The 22,876-nt window shown below is 42.9% G+C and overlaps 1 protein-coding gene across 4 annotated transcripts in view; it reads right to left on the bottom strand.

Annotated features, from left to right (window-relative positions):
- Positions 1-22,876, bottom strand: part of LOC135488812 (transient receptor potential cation channel subfamily M member-like 2) — a 63,701-nt gene that overhangs the window by 5,811 nt on the left and 35,014 nt on the right. For all 4 annotated transcript variants that reach the window (XM_064773704.1, XM_064773719.1, XM_064773712.1 and 1 more), the window contains exons 17-25: positions 12,772-12,997; positions 11,958-12,094; positions 11,263-11,467; positions 9,187-9,330; positions 8,303-8,557; positions 7,882-8,056; positions 6,776-6,938; positions 3,068-3,258; positions 741-873 (exon numbers count right to left, since the gene is read on the bottom strand). In XM_064773704.1, the coding sequence (XP_064629774.1) occupies positions 741-873; positions 3,068-3,258; positions 6,776-6,938; positions 7,882-8,056; positions 8,303-8,557; positions 9,187-9,330; positions 11,263-11,467; positions 11,958-12,094; positions 12,772-12,997 (1,629 nt within the window). The remainder of the gene's footprint in view (positions 1-740; positions 874-3,067; positions 3,259-6,775; positions 6,939-7,881; positions 8,057-8,302; positions 8,558-9,186; positions 9,331-11,262; positions 11,468-11,957; positions 12,095-12,771; positions 12,998-22,876) is intronic.

Raw genomic sequence — 22,876 nt, 5'->3', positions numbered from 1 at the left:
CAAAATTAGGAAATCTGCCAAGTATTCATGGGGCAGTTGGATAGACCAGTGGCAAGACCAATCATAAGTGACATCAGTACCTTTCACCTCTGACATTGCGCGTTCGATATTTACAGGTTGAGTAGTGTTTCAGCCAGAATTTCAAAAAGGCAGGGCAACTTCGAACTCTGAAAAGGCAGGAGCAATTTTCGGCCAAAAAAGAGGATTTTTCAACGCGGCAATTTCTACTTTTAATTGAAAAATCGACCATTTTTGTTGTTGAAAAAGACAGGGCATTTTCTTTTTGAAAAAAGGGTGACAGAGTGCGCCGCTATGCTTTAGCTGAAATTCAATTGAGCTTTCTAACTCAGCTGGGGGAGACAGGCCTCCTCATATTAGCCCTGGTAGACAACCAGTCTAGGAGAGAGCTCTGATATCACACCGGGTAGTCTGAGATTGTCAGCCAAGAAATGGCAACCAGAACTGAGACAAAATCAAACCTGACTTAAGACAGATCGCACAGGCCATACTGGCATCTAATCTGGAGCGTGCGCAACAACAGGCAGCCAAGGTTGACTGTCATAAATCTGACAGTGCCTGTTTCTACCAGAGTCTTCGGTTCCCTTCTATGACAATCTAGATAGCCTAACCATGAAATATCGTCTATAAATCTGATAATGTCATAATGGACAATCATGGCACAGCAACCTTCTCCCTTCACTCAATCAATTCATTCAAGATGGCCCCTCATACCGACTTACCTATCACCCGTATTTGCCACCCTGGCATTGATGTGTTCTCTTTCCTGCAGTTCAGCCTTCAGGAGGTAGTTATTCATAGCGAGTTTTTCAAACTCGGCCACCTTATCATTGTCTTCCTCTGATAGAGCCACCTCTGCAAAAGTAAATGGAGTTTGGACATCAATTTGTGTGAAAACAAACTGCCGCACATTATGAGAATTTCGTCAGCACCAACATAGAACTCTGCCTCTTACAAAATTTAATAATGGCAAGACTAATATAAAGAAGACAGATATGGCTTCCTCTAAGTATTGACTACTTTTGAGTATAATGTTACATGTATAGGATGCATTTGCTGCTTTTTCTAGTAGTAAATACTTTTCAGATAGATATGGCTGCGCAGTGTTTCAGGTTACCTCTCTGACAGCCACAGTGCTTCAGGTTACCACTTTGATAGCAACCCTTTACACGTTAGAAGAAGCAATGCAAATAATTGAATAACATAATGCACTAAAGAGTTCCTGAGCATGAGCACACGAATGGCCTTGGTATTGGGTGATATGCATAATGAAATGGCCAGGGCCATTGTGCTCACCTCATGTGGAGGAAAGATGGATAAAGAGCATGGTATTGTGTCATGTAGTGTTAGGTTTGATGTAGGTCCAAGCAATTACAATTTCCCCAAAATGGCCAATTTACAGTACATTCGACCTCTGTGACCTTGAAAAGTAGGTCAAATCAAAGAAGACCCGGGTGACACATTGAATGGTTGTTAGAATTAGATGTACCTATGATATAAAATCGGGCAAGTCATTACTAGGAATAATGGCATTTTGAAGAATTTAGGATTTGGCCCCCTCCCTGGAGGCCAAACGGCAAATCAGATCGCACCAAACTTCGGTACCTGAGATCACCTGACCAAGTGGTACATGTGTCCTTAATTTGTGATCAATAGTCATTGCAGTTAAGAAACGTGCCATAGTTACGGCCTGACGGCGAATTTACGCCATTTGACCTCTGTGACCTTGACAAGAAGGTCAAATTAAAAACCTGTGCGACATATACTGTATGGTGGTTAGATGTACCCATGATATCAAATTGGTGGCAATCGGGCAAGAAGTTAAGGAATAATCACATTTTTAAGGTTTTTGGATTTTGCCCCCTGGTGGTCAAGTGGTGAATCATATTGGACCAAACTTCGGTCCCTGAGATCACCTGACTAAGGGGTAAATGTGTACCAAATTTGGTATCAATAGTCATTGCAGTTTAGAAACGTGCCATCGTTACATCCTAACGGCCAATTTACACCATTTGACCTCTGTGACCTTGAAAAGGAGGTCAAATCAAAAACCCGGAGGATATATGATGCACCTTTGCTAGAAGTACCTACCATATTTTTTTCAAAATTTCCCGACTACTATTAAGGGAGATATTGCATATTTTCACTTTTAACGTTTGGCCCCCTGGTGGCCAAACCATGAAACGAATCGGACCGAAACTTGGTCTCCAAGGTGTCATTACATAAGGGTACATGTGTACCAAGTTTCAACTCAATAGCTCTAACAGTTACGAAACGTGCCCTGCTGACGGACGACGGACGACGACGACGGACGACGGACGCCACGGTATGGGATAAGCTCACCTCTGCTAAGAGGTGAGCTAAAAACTAGTAAATACTTTTTACTTGAACTTTGGAGTATTTACTACCATTTATATGCATTTAGTTGAAGTAAAACCTTTTACTTAAAAGTATTTACTACTAGAAAAGGCAGCAAAGATATTTTCTCCAATAGCATTACACTCAAAAGAAGTAAGTACTTCAATCGTATGCATAAAATGAAGTAAATACTACATATTTTTTTAGTAAATTATTCAAAATCCTGAGGTGTGCCAGACAAAGTTTCTTTAAGATAGATCTGGCCAATGGTACTGACCTCTTTTAACCTAACTGTAATAGTGTGATTGCAAATTGTAAGGTTGCACCGCACTGGGCAGCTGGCTTTAGTTGACACCATAAAGTGGCATACCCTGTTTCTTCAGCATTGGTAGGGCCTATTCTATCTGAGGATAATCTTGTGTTAATATGCAACACCACTATTATTTGATAAATGTGATCTCGTCACGCCATTTCTAAGTTCAACTAATGCCTTCGGCCAACACACGCCAAAAAACACTAAAAACACTATTATTTAGTATTTTCGAGCCATCTAAATGTGATTTTGATGCAAAATGTTGGCAAATGGGGATGACATTTCCAGGAAACCGACCTTGAATCGAGGCAAACCACAGCATATGCCCTCGGGAATTGTGCTGCTGATTCCCCAGCGTGTTGATAGAGCACTACTTACTGAAGTCATTATTTGCCTGTCCGTTTTCTCTACAGCAGCGGTATATGATGTATCTGAAGAACCTGTAGATGTGGCTGAAGATGATGAGGGGAGCAGCCAGCGCAGGACGGTCAAAGTACTCGTAGAAGAGGGCGCATCTGTAGTAACGCCACACCAGGTCTGCATTATCCTGGACTTTTTGGAAAGTGTAACTGAAATAGATTATCAACTGTCAAATTAGTTTAAGCAAATTAAAGCTGAAATGCATACATGAATCCCAAGTGGCCAAGTGGCCTAATCAAAAGAATACAAAAGCTTGAGCATTAAACAACCAGAACGATTCGAAACTTCAGACGCCTATTCACTAACCACTCCACAAGTTCACCGACGACAAAGGTCACAGAGATGTTTTCAAGGAAGCAAAAACAAAAAATATTCTTAGCAGGTTTGAACTCGATTGTATTTGAAGCTACAAATGTACACCTGAGTGGTTTACGTAGTTCACATACACTTTTTACAATAATCCTTGTGAAGCACATGGAACATTGCAACTTGAGAATTAACAAGAATGATTCATGGCTGGGAGGGTGCATGCCGATCCACCGTCGTTGTGCATATAGCCATCCTTCACCACCAATAAACTCCCCCCCGATCGGCCATCAGGAGGGCTGTTACTTTATCGGTAGTCTCCCTGCATTCCCTTCCTTTCCCACGCGTCCATGTCGTGACAACACTCACATTACCCTCACTCGTGCTTGTCGCACGAGACACGCACTGAAAGCCATCATATTGGAAGACCAGGTGTTCAATGAGTAACGGTTCCAGGGATGCTGACTTGACCCAAATGCACAGTGCATGTTGTGTAGAAGAAGGGTTAGCTGATCCTGAGGTTGGCACTATCAATTCAGGCCATCATTCAATAACTTTCAGTCGAGCAATTTGTTTGACCACCCGTTTATGATGGTGCGTCCAATGGATTTCCAAGCCCTTTGTGACGACGGTGAAAGGAGGAGACTTTAGCATGTTCAGGACTGATATTCACTGCCAATAAGTCGGCATGGAAGGGTGAGGGTTGAACTTCAAATACTGCAGTCCGACTTCAAACCTGGCAGGAATATTCTTGTTTCTTCAATTCAAAGAAAGGGTCACTGTGGCCTGTCTTATCAGTGAACCTGTTGATTTCCTGGCCCTTTTGTGTCAGCGGTGAAAGGAGGAGCCTTTAGCCTGTTCAGGACTGATATTCACTGCCGATAAGTCGGCATGGGAGGGTGAGGGTTGAACTTCAAATACTGTAGTCCGACTTCAAACCTGGCAGGAATATTCTTGTTTCTTCAATTCAAAGAAAGGGTCACTGTGACCTGTCTTATCAGTGAACCTGTTGTTTGCGTAGCCAAATATGCAAGGTTAGCAATTGAGTGTCCATTTGATGTTTCAATTTCATTTCATCTTTTAATGATCAGGTTTTCTGGTTTTCTGATTTAGCAGCTCTTTCTTTCTTGAAGAGCTCCCAACCTTCCAGTATAGGGCTGTCAGGAACTGTTTCCTAAAAGTTCCTTTTCTTCAGTATTTTTGACCGAAATACTAGTACTTTTCACTCAGTACGGTATTTAAGTGATCTTCAGTATTCCTAATGGATTAGTAAAGGCCTACGCCATTCGTTAATGAAATGGCCAGGGCCATTGTGCTCACCTCATGTGGAGGAAAGATGGATAAAGAGCATGGTATTGTGTCATGTAGTGTTAGGTTTGATGTAGGTCCAAGCAATTACAATTTCCCCAAAATGGCCAATTTACAGTACATTCGACCTCTGTGACCTTGAAAAGTAGGTCAAATCAAAGAAGACCCGGGTGACACATTGAATGGTTGTTAGAATTAGATGTACATATGATATAAAATTGGTGCCAATCGGGCAAGTCATTACTAGGAATAATGGCATTTTGAAGAATTTAGGATTTGGCCCCCTCCCTGGAGGCCAAACGGCAAATCAGATCGCACTAAACTTCGGTACCTGAGATCACCTGACCAAGGGGTACATGTGTACTTAATTTGTGATCAATAGTCATTGCAGTTAAGAAACGTGCCATAGTTACGGCCTGACGGCGAATTTACGCCATTTGACCTCTGTGACCTTGACAAGAAGGTCAAATTAAAAACCTGTGTGACATATACTGTATGGTGGTTAGATGTACCCATGATATCAAATTGGTGGCAATCGGGCAAGAAGTTAAGGAATAATCACATTTTTAAGGTTTTTGGATTTTGCCCCCTGGTGGTCAAGTGGTGAATCATATTGGACCAAACTTCGGTCCCTGAGATCACCTGACTAAGGGGTAAATGTGTACCAAATTTGGTATCAATAGTCATTGCAGTTTAGAAACGTACCATCGTTACACCCTAACGGCCAATTTACACCATTTGACCTCTGTGACCTTGAAAAGGAGGTCAAATCAAAAACCCGGAGGATATATGATGCACCTTTGCTAGAAGTACCTACCATATTTTTTTCAAAATTTCCCGACTACTATTAAGGGAGATATTGCATATTTTCACTTTTAACGTTTTGCCCCCTGGTGGCCAAACCATGAAACGAATCGGACCGAAACTTGGTCTCCAAGGTGTCATTACATAAGGGTACATGTGTACCAAGTTTCAACTCAATAGCTTTAACAGTTACGAAACGTGCCCTGCTAACGGACGACGGACGACGACGACGACGACGACGACGACGACGACGACGACGACGACGACGACGACGACGACGACGACGACGACGACGACGACAACGGACGCCACGGTATGGGATAAGCTCACCTCTGCTAAGAGGTGAGCTAAAAATGTTGAATTTGTAATTGAATTTTAAAATGTCCAATTGCGGAAACACGTACTAAATACAAATTTCAACATTACCGTTGTGTAGACTGATATACAAATACTATGAATACCAAGTTTAAACAAATTTGTATTCACAATAACTGTACTACGGCATTCTGTATTAGTGGATTTCTATTTTAACTGGACCACAAGTAATTACGAATTACCCCTTTAAAGGAAACGTTTGACAATGCTTACAGTGCCACTGTTAACTTACACTACCGGGTACTATTTTACCAACATCTACAAATTTCAGGACTAAAAACTGAAAGCACTGATGGGTACACAGCTTATGGTAACAGATTCCATCCAATTGGACCAAAATTGCACCTAAATCCCTTATAGTGCAATACTTCTTGGAGAAGGACTTCAAACAGCAAGTGCTAATACAGAAGAAGAAGCTACAAATTTTGATGGCAAACATTTTTTAAAACTTCAGTCCACCAGCAAAGCCCCAGGAATGTACATGAATTTAACCTCTTGAATCCCAAAACTTGAAAATCCCGGAATCCCAGGGTGGTCACGTGGTTGTGAAATTGGGCCTGACTTTCACGTTGTATAGCGCCCGCACACAAAAGCCAAAGTCTGGTACCGAGCCATCATCTACCCAGGCATGCCCTAACTGACCCTACTGTACATCAAACATGCTAAAACAAGCAATAAACTAGCGTCCCAGCTCAAGGGAATAAAAATATCACTGAGACGGATCTATCGGTCGTTGGGAAAAAACGTTATTTCAAAATAACCGACTGGTTGGTCACCTGGATTCAAGAGGTTAAATTAATTTACAAGATACGATACAGGCCTATCAGATTTGCGGACTTGCTTGATGTGCAGATTGCTAACTTCATTCTTTACCTGAACATGGCAATCAGCAGATTGAGCAGGAGGACATTGGTCAGCAGCATGTAGATAGCAAACATGAGAGGTGTAGCAGCATTCGCCTCGGGACACTGAGCATAGTTGGGATCGTTTATCCAAACGGACCGATTTCTTGAACACGTGGTCACATCTGCTTGACCTGGGGAAGAATGATATATATTCACATTACATGCAAGTCATGAAAAATCTCTCTCAGAATGCCTGCAAAGGGTTGTAAACATGGTGAATCCAAGCATCGTCTCATCTGGAAACATTTGACACAGGTACTTCTTGAGCAGATGAACCGTTTCAGATCACGTCACCAAAATTGTAGCTTTATGTTCTCGAGAGAGGTTAAGGTTGTATCTTAGCAAATTAGAAAATTGGGCCGTGATAATTCCAAGTACACTTTGTTGCAGACCTCACTGAATTCCGATTGATAAAACTTGAGATACGGAGGATTTTGTAAACCTTTTGATGATAAGGGGAAGTTGTCTCTTTAAAAAGTTTTTACAAATTTGTTGTCGAACAGACAAATGATAACGTTATCAAGAACTTGCCAGTTCAGCAGATGGACAAGTGAAGGGTATTCTTAATATTTTGCAGCAGGAAAAACACCTGTTGAATATGGCAATCATTTGGGTAAACATTTTTACAAAATACTTCTCTTCAAAAAAGTTGAAATGAACATGCGCCTTCCACATGTCCTAGGAATTAAACTGAGACGATTTTTGTTTAACGTCCTGGAAGTCAGTTATAATTGATAAGCATCCAGGTATGTTTTCAAGGCACCCTGGGGTGCATATTTACGCTATCCCTGATTTTGGGTGTACACAGATAACTTGCCACCCTGCAGAAGCATGGGCAGAATGTTTGAATGTCAGAGTGGCACTGTGGAATTATTTACGCCCAACATCTCAGAGGTTCTGGGTTCGATTCCTGCTCGGTTGCAGTTTTATGATAGAATTGGTGACTTTCTTCGACAGCATAGGTCTCCAGGGTCTCAGGTTTCCTCCTACCTTACATTACAAAGCACCCAATATTGTTTATAGAGCTAATAATGTCCAAGTGGAACTCTGCTCTGAATTCAAAATTTGACTCACCTTCAACATGTTCTATGAAAAGCTCTCCGTACATCTGCCAATACGGAATGTAGACAACATCTTTGAGTAGCTGCCAAGAGGGAAGACTGTTTGGGTAGAGAAGCATCTGTGTGGCTACACCGTAACACAGGACAAACACAAGGAAGATGACCAAGAAGAATGCTACATCGTACAACTGCAAGTAGAAATAGGAAGATTATAGGTCAACAATGTACTCTGTGGTGAAAAGCCCCACCCCCTAACACACCAGAGGCACATACATGTACTACTTTTGGCCTTCTTTATAGCATAAAATGACACGCTTCATACCCCATCCCTATTCAATGCAACTGAGAACTCTGAAATAGTATGTTTGAGTGTGTTAACTTTTTATTCAAATAAAATTGTGCGGTGAAATAACGGCAAGAAATTCATTCCTTACCATTCTTTTGATCATGATGACCTTTGGTCCGATTTCTTTGTTGACATAGAAGGCCTGCATAAACCTCAGGTAGAACAATGCCAGTGTCACAGCATAGCCAGTCCTAGCGTACACAAACTTATCATCATCGAGAGTGAAGCGAAGGACCACGGATGTGATGAACAGGAGGTACATGACAAGATCAGCTCTGTTCCACGACTGGTCGAACCAACCTTTCAGTTTATACTGCACGGAACGCGGATCCTTAGTCAAAATCTGAAAGAGAAGAAACATGAGTTTGCGTGTTCATGCTGGCAGGAGCAAATATTTAGTGAAACTATCACACCACTCTTTTTTTTTTAAAACTATGTTGGAGTACCACCATCAAATTTGACATAGATTCTTATGAAAATTGGATTAAAGTTCACCAGCAGCTTCTGTGTTTGCATAAATTAATTTTACAAGTACGATACAAAACGTCACAATTCCAAATTTGACAGATAAAAGGTGTACAGTAGAACCTCCCTTAGCGGACAACTCCCTATTAAGGACAACCTTTACATAAACGACACTAATTTTGGTCCTACATTGGGTGATTTCATTAAGTTTGACCTCTCCAATCAGGACACCTCTCTATTAACGACAGCACTTGTCAGTCCCGAGGGTGTCTTTAATAGAGAGGTTCTACTGTATTTCTAATTTTGACAAAGGTGTATTCCCATAAACGACACTAATTTTGGTCCTACATTGGGTGATTTCATTAAGTTTGACCTCTCCAATCACGACACCTCTCTATTAACGACAGCACTTGTCAGTCCCGAGGGTGTCTTTAATAGAGAGGTTCTACTGTATTTCTAATTTTGACAAAGGTGTATTCCCGGCTGAGGTTACTGCATCATACCTACTTGTCTAACTTCTTCAAGAATCATTGTTCCAGCCCAACACCACACCAGAATCTCAAGGACACCAGGTGAGTTTGGGTAACTAGTTGGATTCAGATCTGTCAAGCACATGTAACTGAACAACGCCAGGAAGGCAATGTACGTCAGCTGAAATAGAATATAAATATGAATAGAGACGAACCGTATGAATTCGCAAATCAAGTAACCGGTCACAGGCTGAGTATTCCAACACCGATGCATCAGCCATTCATCACTTCCTCAGTTGTTCTAATGCAGAGGAAAGGACACACTAAATCTGAACTTAACAAGAGGCCCCAGGGCCTGGCGCTCAGCTGAAATATATGAACATGGAAAGTACCCGATAGATCTCTTTCAACCTCAGTTTTGTCAATATATCAGGCAAACATACCAAATTAAAAAGACTTTTAAATGGTGACAAATATGCCACTTATTAGTCAAATCTAAGTGCCTGAGCCAGGCTGACCTTGAAAAGTAGGTCAAATAGAAAGCCCATGTGATATCATGTAAAGGAGACTTATTGTACACCAACCATAAAATTCATGTCACTCTGGATACAGCAAAGGCTTTAAAATAGAAAAAAAAAACCAAGATGGCCGCCCACCAAATTATTCAAAAAAGTAAAGAAAATGTATTTACAAGTGAAAAAAGTAAAAATTTAAAAAAAAAAAAAATTGACCCGAAGTGGGATTGGAACCCACAACCTTCAGAGTCATACAAGAGCGGGAAATTCAAATCAAGCTTAAACTAGGTCAACACAGATTTTGGCTCAGTAACGCCAACTGGTAGTATCAATCAAAACTACTCTTAGTAGTTTCAAGACCTACATGCATGCGGTCCTTTTCAACTTTATTTCAAGCTTCTATCTGCTTGAATAAAGCGCCAAAAAATTGTTTTGTGATTTAGGCTTTTTGCCCCCTGGTGGCCAAACTGTTAATCCTGCCGGACCCACACTTGGTCTATTCAGGAGTCCTGAAGGGTCTAAATGGCTTATAGGGAAAATCTATCGCCTATCCGCCATAGTTTTGAAACGTGCCTGTTTAACGGACAGACAGACAGACAGACAGACGGACATTCATTCTACCATTTACTCATATGAATAGCTCAGCTTGTCAGCTGAGCTAAAAATGATAGCCCTTTCTCACCATCTTGACCCGCAATGTTTTGAGATCGCTAAATCATTCACCCACTTGTGGAGCTCGATAGTGGTGAGGCAAATGCATGACAGTCGGGATGTTTCTCACTGGCTTGTGATGAAACAATGCAATAAAACTTATGCATTCAACTTTTTTCCTAAATCTTCGAGTTTAAGACCATCATTTTAGCCCATCGTTGTTTTAAACAAAAAAGATTTACCCTTTCAATATATATACATGTAGCAAAGATTAGCACCGAGTATCATCAACATACTTTAATCATACTTTCTTAGAGGAAATTTCAAAATGTTTTGTCTTTGGACAAAGTGCATAACATTCGGTGAGCAGTAACAAACAGAGTTTTTACCATCCAGTCACCTGATTCCACAGACATTTTCAAAATATTCTAAACAACATCTTTTACGGAATTGTTTTGGTGTATATAAAGCACCTCAAACTTTAGGTCTTCTATTCGTTAAGGTGCAATGTCAAATTAGAATTTGTTGATAGATTGATTGATGGATTGATTGATTGATTGACTAATTCATAGACAATTTGAATGAAGGAATGAAATTTGCAATTATATACAGCAAAATCCAAAATATTACTGCTTACAGTCCAAGCCACAAATGACATCCGTCCTGCTTCGCGTCAGTGACACGCATCGTACGTGCTGTGTTGTGCACCAATGACACACCAGTGACGTGCTAATCTCTCTCTATTTCACGTATATTAAACGCGACCTATGCGCTTAGTAGCGCGTGGGTAATGTGCCACTAACGCACCAAAGACGCGAATTACGGGATGTCAATTTTGATTTGGAGTGTATGTGATTCAAAAACGTTGTCTGAAAAGGTTACATTTGATTGACGAAAAGAAAAGAATACATCTCTGATATGCTCTTATTTTCTGATGGACAACTTACTGATGTGAAAATGAATTTGGTAATTGGAGCAGTGTAGAAGTAGAGAATAGCCCGGCACACGTTGATACGTTTCGTTCTTGAGTTGGTATGTCCACTGAAGGAGACCGTGAACAACTTTTTGGATGCACGCCTGTTGTCATGTTCGTCATCATCATCTTCGTCGTCATCAACCACCTCAAGAGCACCGCTCTCAAAGATCTCTTCACTTCAAATGGAGACAAACTAATTAACATATACTACATTCATTCATTCATTCAGCAAAATACTGACAATTTTTCAGGCCATTTTAGGCTTTTTTTCCCTGTAGTGCCAGATTTTTTTAGAATGCTTTGGGGATCCTGTTCAAGGAAACGGAGATATAACAGCAGTGATCCTTCCACAGGTTAAAACCATGACCTCCTCATTGTGAGCCTGGCAATGACTAATGCTTTGCCACTGTTCCCTCTGCAAGAAATTCTCACTTGGTGAGGTCTTTGCATACCCTAGTAATAACACCTGGTAAAGCCTCGGCTTTATGTCTCATTCGAAGGATTGAGCAATTTTATGGTGAAGTGTCATGCTCAAGGACACAAACAAAAAACAGCTCTGGTCCCGAGTCAAATTGACGTTATGATCATGAGCCCGGTGCTCTGACCACTATGCCTCTGGTTCCCCTAATAAACACGATTAGACAAGATGACTTTCGACATGCTCACCTGCTTGGAGCCACCCTTCTACCTGATTCAAAGAGAAAATGCTCATCTTTATAGCCGAGCACTTTCCCTAAGCCACTGTCACCTCTGGTGAACTTGATCCAAGGGATAATGAATGGGATGAAGCAAGCCACAACAACCTGAAAGATAACACAGCGGAAGGTGTGGTGTATCACAACACTTTTATGGATTTGGGAGTAGAGTAGCAGACATGGAGATCACCATGTCTAAATCGTACAACAGGACATTCAGTGTCCAATACAAGAAATACTGGCAAGAACCACAAGTCCTTTCTTGTCCTACCTGGTGGTGTTCACTAAAACAACACAGGGCGTCAGTCAAAAACTGTGTAGCATTTACAATAAATTTGTCGTATAACTTGTTTTTAAACACAACGCCCAGGCACAGCAATGTTGGGCAGTGCCTGAGATTAGTTGAAATGGCTGTAGCGAGCAATGAAAATCAGAACTCTGTTCTTGAGAAATTTTTGAAATCAGCTGCATTGCTAACAGTAGCAAATTGGAATCAACTGCAGAGACCAATAAGTGACGCCAAAAATGGAAAGAAACAACCAGTATTAACATCTGGACCGGCTCACCACCCATGAACTGTAAACTTGAACACACCTTCAACCAGGTCTTAAAGACTTGAATTCCGCACCAAAAATCATGTGACATCATCAACATCAACGAAAGTGTCACTCACTGATGTAGTCCTTTTGTCTACAAAGGGAAACTTTGTTGTGATATTTTCAATTTTTGCTGATGACACAGGACATTATCAATCTGAACCGAAATGGTTCTGAAAGTTGACTAACCTTTAAAGTCGATGTGTAGAGGGCCATGTTGCCTTTCCAGATCTTGTTAAGCCTTGTCTGACAGGCCGTGTTACCCATGAACTCCATGTGCTCACCGGTGTCCGCTATATTTAGACAGGTGGAGCCACCGAGTTTCTCTAGCACTCGGATGAGAGCAAGGTGGGTTTTCATCTTGTCGGAGTTGTAACACTCTGTTAGGACACCAACAGCCAACTGCTCGAAATCCCTGAAAGAAAAAGACCGACAACAATGATAAGTAAAAGAGTCAAAAACAAGATGTCTCAACATTTTTAAAACCATTAAATAAGTAAACAATGCTTGAATAACACAGAAAAGTGACAAAGACATAAAATTTTCACATTTTGGCCAAAATATGACTTAGGCAATTATGCTATGAGACTAACGTTATCATACTGACAGGACAAGGCTACAGCGCAAACAAGATTACAACATGATAAAATTCATAGGGCTCTTGAGGAAATCGACATTTTTGACAACACTGTTAATATTCAATACAAAGTTAACCATGTTTATACTAAAGTCGATATTCAGGCCTCTAATTAACAGCAAGATTCTATGTGAGAAGGCCTAATATATGGAGGCCAGTTAACAAGTGATTTCTTCTTAAAGGGGTCACTCGTTTGTTTCAATCATCGGTCAGGAAAATAGAAATGCAGTTATACACAATGCTGTAGTGCAGTTATCGTACATGCAATTTTGTTGAAACCTGGTAAATGCCCATTTCCTTACAAGAAATGGCCATTTTGTTAGTTCATACTTACCTATGGAACACTTTTGCATGTTACTCCATTTGGGCTCAAACACAAGAGTATCCCTTTAATTTTCTAAAGGGAGAACTGAGTTAACAGCTCGGCCGCCAGGCGGCGCCCTGACCGATCCCGCGAGATCGCGCCGATCTCATGCCGCCATATTTAGTCTTTACTCTTGAGCGTTAATAAAGAGTATGTCCCGTTTGTGGGGACGGCGGGAGGGCCGTGTTCCATAGGTAAGTATGAACTAACAAAATGGCCATTTCTTGTAAGGAAATGGGCATTTTGTGTCATTCAAACTTACCTATGGAACACTTTTGCATCGAATCCCAGCAACCTATTGGAGGTGGGAAACGAGGACTTACCTAAGGCTGAGCTGTTGTTCCATCCAGGAGGCACCACCGGCATATTAGCTAAGGAGGACCGCCAGGGGAAAGAAATGGGGAGAACCGGAGGACCGGTATTTTGATCTCGGTATTACAATCATATTATAGAGAGTAATAGACCCATTCTCCGGAAAGCGCTAGAATTGCGTAATAAAACCATCTTCTTTCCGGCAACAGAGCTTAGAGCAAGTAAGGCATGTTGAAGGGTGTAGAATGAATTATTGCTAAACAACAATAAGAAATTGCGTCCTTTCTAGTCTACTAGGGGTTGCCTGGATGTTGAAGATAGGGCATATCAAAAATGGCGCAAGATGCGCGTTTGACTCTTCAATCGGGCTTCCCCCCCCTTTTTTGATCTAGCCAGGATCAAACAACATGCCCCGCAGACACAATCGGGCCGATTGTGTGCATGCCATCTACGAGGGAAGAAACGTCTCGTAGGTAGAAACGAGAGAATGTGGAGTGATTACTCCAACATGCAGCGGAAACGACTTCTTGAAGAGCAACTCCTCGGTAGTTAGCCCAGGAGGTGGCTAGTGCTCTAACTTCGTGCGCTGAGATGTTAGCTAGCGCACGAAGATCAGAGGAAGTCTTCAAGGTGTTGTAGGAAAGACGAATAGTCTCCACAATCCACCTTGAAATAGTGGCGGCCGCTATCTCTCGTTTATTTCCCTCCTTATAGGACAAAAACAAACGCTCTCTCCCCTGGCGGATACCGGGAGGTTTTTGTCGGGGTAGGACTGTATAATTACTCAACTCTAACTCTTGTAATTCAATAAAACTGTCTATATTCATCTTCTCATCATAATATTCAGGTTTCTTTTCTTCATGTGCTCACAGCATCTCAGATGTCCTCCATCATTTTTTCTCAACACACTCCCCCCAGTGCTGCCACCTATGCTAATTACCTTGAACTACAGTGTGTCCCAAAAAACTAAACTTATACAGGTTGTCCCAATGCGACATACTCCCCTCTGAAATCTGAGCACCGAAAATTTCACGCTTACTGCAACACTGGCTAAAATATTGAAACGAATTATGCGAAATACCAACTGGCAAATATCGCTTGAACTATTCTCTCTACTCGTACTCCACAATTCGAATAAAGTATTTACTAAGTGAACGAAACCCTTAGTTGTATTTTCTTGTATATGTTGTAGTTCTCAATGCTCATAGAATGTCTCTAGTCACAATACTCCACTAACATTGGCTAATCTGGATCTGAATCGCTTTCAACATCCTCTGGCACAATGGTGGTCTCCAATAGCCTCAGCTTCTGTACTGGACGTCTCATCAATCCCGATTTCGTCTTCACCAGTACTGAGCGCACAAGACCGTCTCGTCCTGGAAAGATCTCCTCCACTCTTCCAAGCTTCCAATCCAGCTTCCTGGTGTTGTCCTCAGCGACTAGAACAACGTCTCCCTCATGAAGGTTATCTCGAACCTCAGTCCACTTCCTCAGTTGGTTCAGCTCAGTCAAATACTCCTTCGTCCATCGATTCCAAAAGATCCTTGACAGGTGCTGATTATAGGCCCATCTCTTGCTCACTGCGACGGTAGTATGGCCTGCCAATGAGGCATCAGGCAGAACTTGTAGGCTCCGGCCAATCATCAGGTGTCCTGGAGTGATAGGCGACCAATCCTCTTTGTCTGCAGAGACACTAGTCAGGGGTCTAGAATTCAGTTGTGCTTCGATGTCCGAGAGTACAGTCTGCATCTCAAGGTATGTCAGGTGTGCTTTCCCAAGCACTCTCCTCAGTGGTTTCTTGACGCTTTGCACGAGTCTCTCATAGAATCCTCCGTGCCATGGGGCTCTCTCCGTGATAAAACGCCATGTTATTCCCTTTCCTGTTATCTCCTCATTAAGCTTGTTCTTTCCATTCTTCTGTTTGTAAAGAATCCTCAGCAAGGTGTCTGCCTTTTTGAATGTCTTTGCGTTGTCAGAGAGAATGAATACACATTTCCCTTTGCGATTCATCATGCGCTGCAGCCCAGCCATGAACTCTTCTGTAGTAAGATCTGGTGTGAGTTCCAGGTGCACTCCTCTAGTCACCATACACGTGAAGATCAGAATGTAAGCCTTCGTTGTCTCATCTCTGGACATCTTTACGTATAAAGGTCCTGCATAGTCTAATCCTATGTGCGTGAAAGGAAGACTCATGCTCACTCTTTCCACAGGCAGCGGCGCCATCTTTTGCTCAATCTCCTCTGGATCCTTACAAGCCTTGCACTTGTGAAGAATGCGTCTCACTTCCTGTCTCCCATGAATAAGCCAGTACTTGTTTCTCAAGAAAGCCAGGGTTTGTGCTGGTCCTGTGTGTAGGTTAATCTGGTGGTAGTACAGAACTAACTTATCCACAAATCGGTTGTGAGCAGGCAAGATGATGGGATGCTTAGTTTCCTCCGGCAATGGGGCGTAATGAAGACGACCTCCCACTCGCATCACTTGATCCTTCTCGTCCCACTCTGGGCTCAATGGAGCCAGTTTACTCTCCATGGTGACTTGTCGTCCGGCTTTCAATTCCTCAATATCCTCCTGATACTTGAGCGATTGAGCCCATCTGATCCAGTGCAGCTCCTCCTGACGTCTGTCATTGAGAGTTGTTCCTGGAATGCTTTTCTCCTTGTCAGTTTCTCTCCCCTCGTTTTGATCTCTCCCCTCGTTTTGATCTCTCCCCTCCTTTCGGGACCTATGGATCCTAATCCAACTCCTCGCTCTGCTCATTACCCTGATGAACTTCTGGTATGATGAGAATTTCTCAATGTATTTCTCAGCAGCAGCAATATCCGTCTTGGCTACAGCAGCAATACCAATCTGACGAAGTTTGGGCTTGGCTTTCGAGTCAGCTATTTCCTCATCCTCCTTCTTGCTCTTCTCTTGTTCTGGCCACTGTTCTTCACTTTCAGTCAGGAAGGATGGACCATTCCACCACAATGAAGATTCAACCAGATTCTCAGCAGTAAGTCCTCGGGAACAAAGATCCGCAGGGTTCCATTTTCCTGGAACATGTCTCCAGTTGCAGGGTGGCACTAAGTTCTGAATCTCAGCTACTCTGTTTGCGACAAATGTTTGCCATTTGTATGGTGGCTTGCTTAACCAGTGTGTGACAACCTTGGAATCTGTCCAGCAATTCACTGAAGCAATCGGAAGCTTGAGCTCTCTTTCCACATACTTTGTTAACCTTGCTGTCACCAGTGATGCCATGAGCTCCAGTTCCGGGATGCTCCTCCTCTTTCCCAGGGGTGCTACTCTGGTCTTTGAGCTGAGTAGAGCAACGTGACGTCTCTCAGTTGAATCCTGGCTAGTCAAATAGACCAATCCTCCGTATGATGTCTCACATGCATCTCCAAAGCCGTGTAGGAAATATACTGGATCCTGGAAGTCAGCAGGCACAATACACCTCGGTATCTTGATGCTGTCCAGTAGTGTCACTTCAGATTTCCAGCGTTTCCACTCCTCCTCTATCTCCGATGGTAGCGCGTCGTCCCATCCTCCAGTTGTGACCCATGATTGTTGGAAAATTTGCTTAGCCTTGAGTACAAAGGGCGATAGCATGCCAAGTGGATCATAAATCCGATGGAGTTGTTTCAACACACTTCTCCTGGTCTCGATCTCCACATCCTCCATTTTGTCAACAAATGAGAACATGAGAACATCCTCCTTGGGTCGATATCTGACTCCCAGCGCCTTTGTTGAGATCTCTTCGCCAACCATCTTCTCTGTGAGCTCCGACGCGATGTCTTCCTTGGCAAGACCTGACAAAACTCCTGGTTTGTTGGATAGAAACTTCCTCATGTTCCATTCCGGGCTCAGAATCTCCTTCAGTCCAACTGCCAACTCCGCCACCTCATTATCCTCCTCATCTCCACTCAAAATATCATCCACGAAGATATTCTCCTCAATCTCTGCAGCAGCTTTTGGGTACTCCTCACGATGTGCCGCGACATGATCTAGCACAGTTTTGATGCTTGAGAATGGCGAAGACGTTAATCCGAAGGTGACTGTGGTCAATCTGAAAACTTCCGGCTCCTTATCCGTGTCCAAGTCTCTCCATAGGAATCTCTGGCTATCTCGATCTATCTCGTTCATACTTACCTGGAGGAACATCTTTTCGATATCCGCTATCAATGCAATTCTGTGGCGCCTGAATCGCATCAAAACTCCAGGAAGGTCAGGTTGCAGGGCAGGTCCTGGTAATAAGGTGTCGTTGAGTGATACTCCATCCCGGCCTCTCATCGATCCATCGAAGACGATTCTAACCTTTGTTGTCGTCTTGTCCTCTCTCACTACTGGATGATGGGGCAAGTACCACACACTACGATCCTCCGGCTCCTTTTCCTCACTCACTCGTTCCGCTCGACCTTTCTTGATCAACTCATTGATTTGCTCCTGGTATCTCGCTGACAATGTAGGATCCTTTTTCAGTCTCTGCTCCAGACTACCAAGTCTCCTCATTGCTTGTTGTTTGTTTGATTTCAGAATTTTATCCTTCCACTCCGGATGTTTCAACAATCCTGTCTCATAACCATCCTTGATCTTGATTGTTTTCTCCTTGTGCTGTCTCAGGGCTTCAGTCTCAAGCTCTGAGAGGTGCTGGTTTTTCTCATTTGGTAGGATCCCTATGTGCTCCGTCTCCCAGTGCTTGGTCGCGATGTCTATCTCGCTGGACAGTTGAAATGTTGAATGATTGACTGGCAACGTTGTGTGGCTTTCCTGATCAGCGGGACAGGTTCCGGACACGATCCAACCAATGTGACTCCTCTGCGCTGAAAGACTGTTTCCTGATCCAAAGACTCTCTTATCCTGTAAGATTTTCATTGAATCCTGGATTCCTAACAGAACATCCACCGATTGACGTTTTCTCGGGAACTCATCAGCTATCTGGAGGTCTCTCAGCTGTTCAATCTTTGACAAATCCTCATTGACTTCATTGATATCAGCACATGGATTTTCTAGAACATAGGCGATGATTTCGAACGTCTCTCCCTTCCATTTGGGTAGTATGCTCGACAAATGAAACTTGACTCGTTGGGTATCAAGTGTCATGACCTTTCCTCCTGCTAAGGTAAACTCTGCTGCAACTGGTTGACCATGCAGCTGCAAACTCCTTGCCATTCGCTTGCTGACAAATGTGGCTCCACTCCCTGAGTCAAAGAGAACTCGTCCATGTGCGACTGCATTCCTCGACTCCAATTTCGCTAGGCCTGTCTGTAACAGTACTTCACCATCTGTCTCTCTGGCTTTCACGAAGTAGTGGGGTGATTTCACGGTCTCCTCAGGCTTGTTACCATCTCCACTTGTCTCCTTTTCGCTCGATGTTTCCTGGTTGCTCCCAGTCTTGTTTCCTCCTTGCTTGTCGAAATGTAAGAGTGTGTGATGCTTCCTCGAGCAATTTTTACAGCTAGATGACCGACATGCATCCACAAAGTGAGTAGTCCGCAAGCAGTTGAAACATGCCTTTGACGCTTTCACTTTCTCAACTCGCTCTGACACAGGCATCGACTTCACTGTTGGACAACTTGATGAGAAGTGCCTAAGTTGACAGAATATGCACGATTCCTCCTTGTTGGGTTTCGGTGTCCTCTGAGATATCTGAAGAGCATGACCTGTAGGCTTCTTAGATTCCTTCTGGTAATCCTTAACCCACTTCTTCTCTTTCTCCTTCTCCTTCTCGGGTTTATCTCGTTTGCTTGGCTCCGTTCGCCTCGCAACCTTGACGGCATCTTGCAGCTTCTCCAAAAGAGTGTCGAAACGTATCGGTAATTCCGACGTCGTCCCCATCGACTTCTCCTCTTTGATTATCTCTCCATCCCATTTTTTGAGAAGTCCCTTTGGCAGTTTTGGTCGGACAAGGGCTGTAAAGATCCAGCTTGCCCTTACCACGTGTTTGTCATCTTCTGTTCGTTTCATGATGTAATTCCAGTTGGAATTAAGCAGGTTGTAGAGAGAATCAAGATCCTTTGCTGAGGGCGAACTGACAGCAGGCACTGCAGCAATCTCGTTCACTGCCTTCTGGATCTTTGTCAACACATCTCCGTACCTATTCTCCAAAAACTCAAGGATGTCATCTGAACTTGGATCCTTTAGTCCACTGATGAGTTTGGATACCTCTCCATCAACTAATGATATGACTATGTGGGTCTTTTCCACCTCGCTATAGCCTGGTTTTTCTAATTCAGTCTCTACCAGTTGTTTCCACTGGTCAAACAACTCGACATCACCTTTGAATTTCGGTATCTGAACATAACGCTTCTTGTGCGATAAGGTCCCTAGAATCCTTTCTAACTGATCACCAGAAATTCCTGTTTGTACTGATTCCAGGGTCTCCTTCATGGCGGCGGCAAAGTGCTCAGGTGTGAAAGTATCACTCGACTTCTCCGACGGGGTACGCCTCTCCTTCTCAGCATCCGCTTGCAGTTGTTGAACCATGGCAGAAATGTCGTAGTACTGGGTGCGATACCTCTCCTCTGACTCAGTCTCAACTCTCAAGGCTTCATCGTTCAGTTTCCCTAAATCAGGATGGAAGTCCACCTCAGTCTGTACGTCCTTCAATTCACCGTAGACCGCATTCAGCTCTTCCATGGCATTACCCGTTTTTCGCACGGCTGTCTCAAACTGGGTAACGCGATCTCCTTTGTCGTACAAGTTACATGCTTCCCTGTAATACCTTGTCACAGTGTTTTCCTGTCGAGTGTACTTCCCGCGACATATTTTGCGTTTATCACACAGTGATTGCAAGGTTGGTGGTTCACCCATGGTTGCAGTTTTACTCAAAACTCAAAACTCAAAAAACTCAGATCTCAGAGAGAATGACTGAAATAAGCACAGTAGCAATCTAAACCCTTGGAATTTCAGCCAGTTGATAAATTCCCTGTGTCAATATGACATGAACTCAACCCTGTAGTATCATGAACAGCATAGAGGGCAGCACAAGAAATTTTTCAAACCCCAGATAAACTCAGATGAAACGTTGCAAAATAGAACCTTAGGAAAAGTGTAGCTGTGAACACATGAAAGCGACAATACAAAATGGTAGCATAGAAGTTGGCTTGAAATGCAACTAAAATATGCAAGATGAATTGGCACTGCTAACACCGTACACGTTGGGTGTTATGAACTCGCAAAGTGATATTCCAAGTTTTACCAAGGCCTACTCATAAGCATGACAACGTAACAACAACTCGTGTGTTCTACTCAAGAAAGACGCAAATTCTCCACTTAACACTGATGTGGTAAACTTGCTAACACTGTAAGGTCACTCAAAACCCACAGTGAGACTCTAAACTCAACTCGATGTTGGCGTGTAGCAAGGTCAAATTACAACCTCTACTTACAGCGAAGATTCTCAATCTCGACTCAAGATAGCGTGCAGCAAGGTCAAATTACAACCTGTAACTGCAGCGAAGATTCTCAAACTCAACTCAAGTTAGTGTGCAGCAAGGTCAAATTACAACCTGTAACTGCAGCGAAGATTCTCAAGACCAAATACAGCTTTTAGTCAGAAGAAATACTCATAACTCGTAGTATGCAGTAGGTCAACTTACAACCTAAAGCATAGACTCATGTGGTGATTCTAGTACAAAGGCCTACTCAAACCTAGACTAGATGCTCAAAAACTCCAGACACAGTTACAATGTACATGTACAATGAAATCCCACAGTAAAAGGCCAACTTCTATACCAAATACTAGGCAAAGTTCATAAATTTACTCAATATCTGAAAGAGAATTCAAATATTAGTTCATGCATATCATGTGTGTGACAACAATGCACAAAGCTGGAATGTAGCAGTCCTTGGAAGATGGTGACTCGCTAACTCGGTAATGTCTCTTGGAATCAGAGGCTGGTGCTCGGTTCAAACAGTTCAGTTCATCAATGCAGCACGGCATGGACATCGGATGACCTTGAACTTGGGTGGAAGTGTTACTCGGATATTGAGCATAAATTGACGATGCTCAAAGATGACGACGATACTAACAGCTATCGACGATTGCTCGATGTTGAGAACGACAGTTCTCACACAGGGACGAGGAACGAAGAAACTCGTTGATCGTCTGGCTTTGAGAACACAATTACTCGACAGTGTTCTCTGACTCGACTCGTTAGACGCTCAACACACTCTTGTGTAGGATCACATCAGCCACGAATTTGGCAAATGATGTGCGAATGATGCTCATCGACGATGTACCAGCTACTCGACAATGCTGGGATGTTGAGAACACGACAACTCGACAGTGTTCTCCGACTCGGTGACTCGACGAAACTCAAGCGTTGGTGGGATCAGCAACGACAGGAATTCGACAATCCGCGACCATCGATGTGACATACAACTGGACTTTGAATGTCACTTGACTCTTCCTCAGCATGCTGCCTGTGCTCAAAGCTCACTCGGATTTGAACTGACGTGGTGTTCCAAAATCCAAGGTTGATGGAGGGACAGCACAATTAATGTTCTCTTGTCGTCTTAACGGCATCCAAATTGCAACAGCAGTCCTTCATTTGGATGATTTCAGCATGCATATGCATTTGCACTGAGCAGCATACTAGCATAGGCCAAATGCACAGGCCAACTCTGTACAAAATGTACATGGATAGCACATGGTTTCTCACTTTTTACAGTTCTCAAATGTCACCTCACTGCTCCACCATCCGGTCGGTAAGAGACCTAATGTCGGGGTAGGACTGTATAATTACTCAACTCTAACTCTTGTAATTCAATAAAACTGTCTATATTCATCTTCTCATCATAATATTCAGGTTTCTTTTCTTCATGTGCTCACAGCATCTCAGATGTCCTCCATCATTTTTTCTCAACACACTCCCCCCAGTGCTGCCACCTATGCTAATTACCTTGAACTACAGTGTGTCCCAAAAAACTAAACTTATACAGGTTGTCCCAATGCGACAGTTTTGTCCTATTTATGTAGAACTTTAGGGCCCTGACGGGAC

The sequence above is a fragment of the Lineus longissimus genome, chromosome 1, assembly GCF_910592395.1.
Source record: "Lineus longissimus chromosome 1, tnLinLong1.2, whole genome shotgun sequence".
NCBI lineage: Eukaryota > Metazoa > Nemertea > Pilidiophora > Heteronemertea > Lineidae > Lineus > Lineus longissimus.
This window is presented reverse-complemented; position numbering and strand designations above follow the sequence as displayed.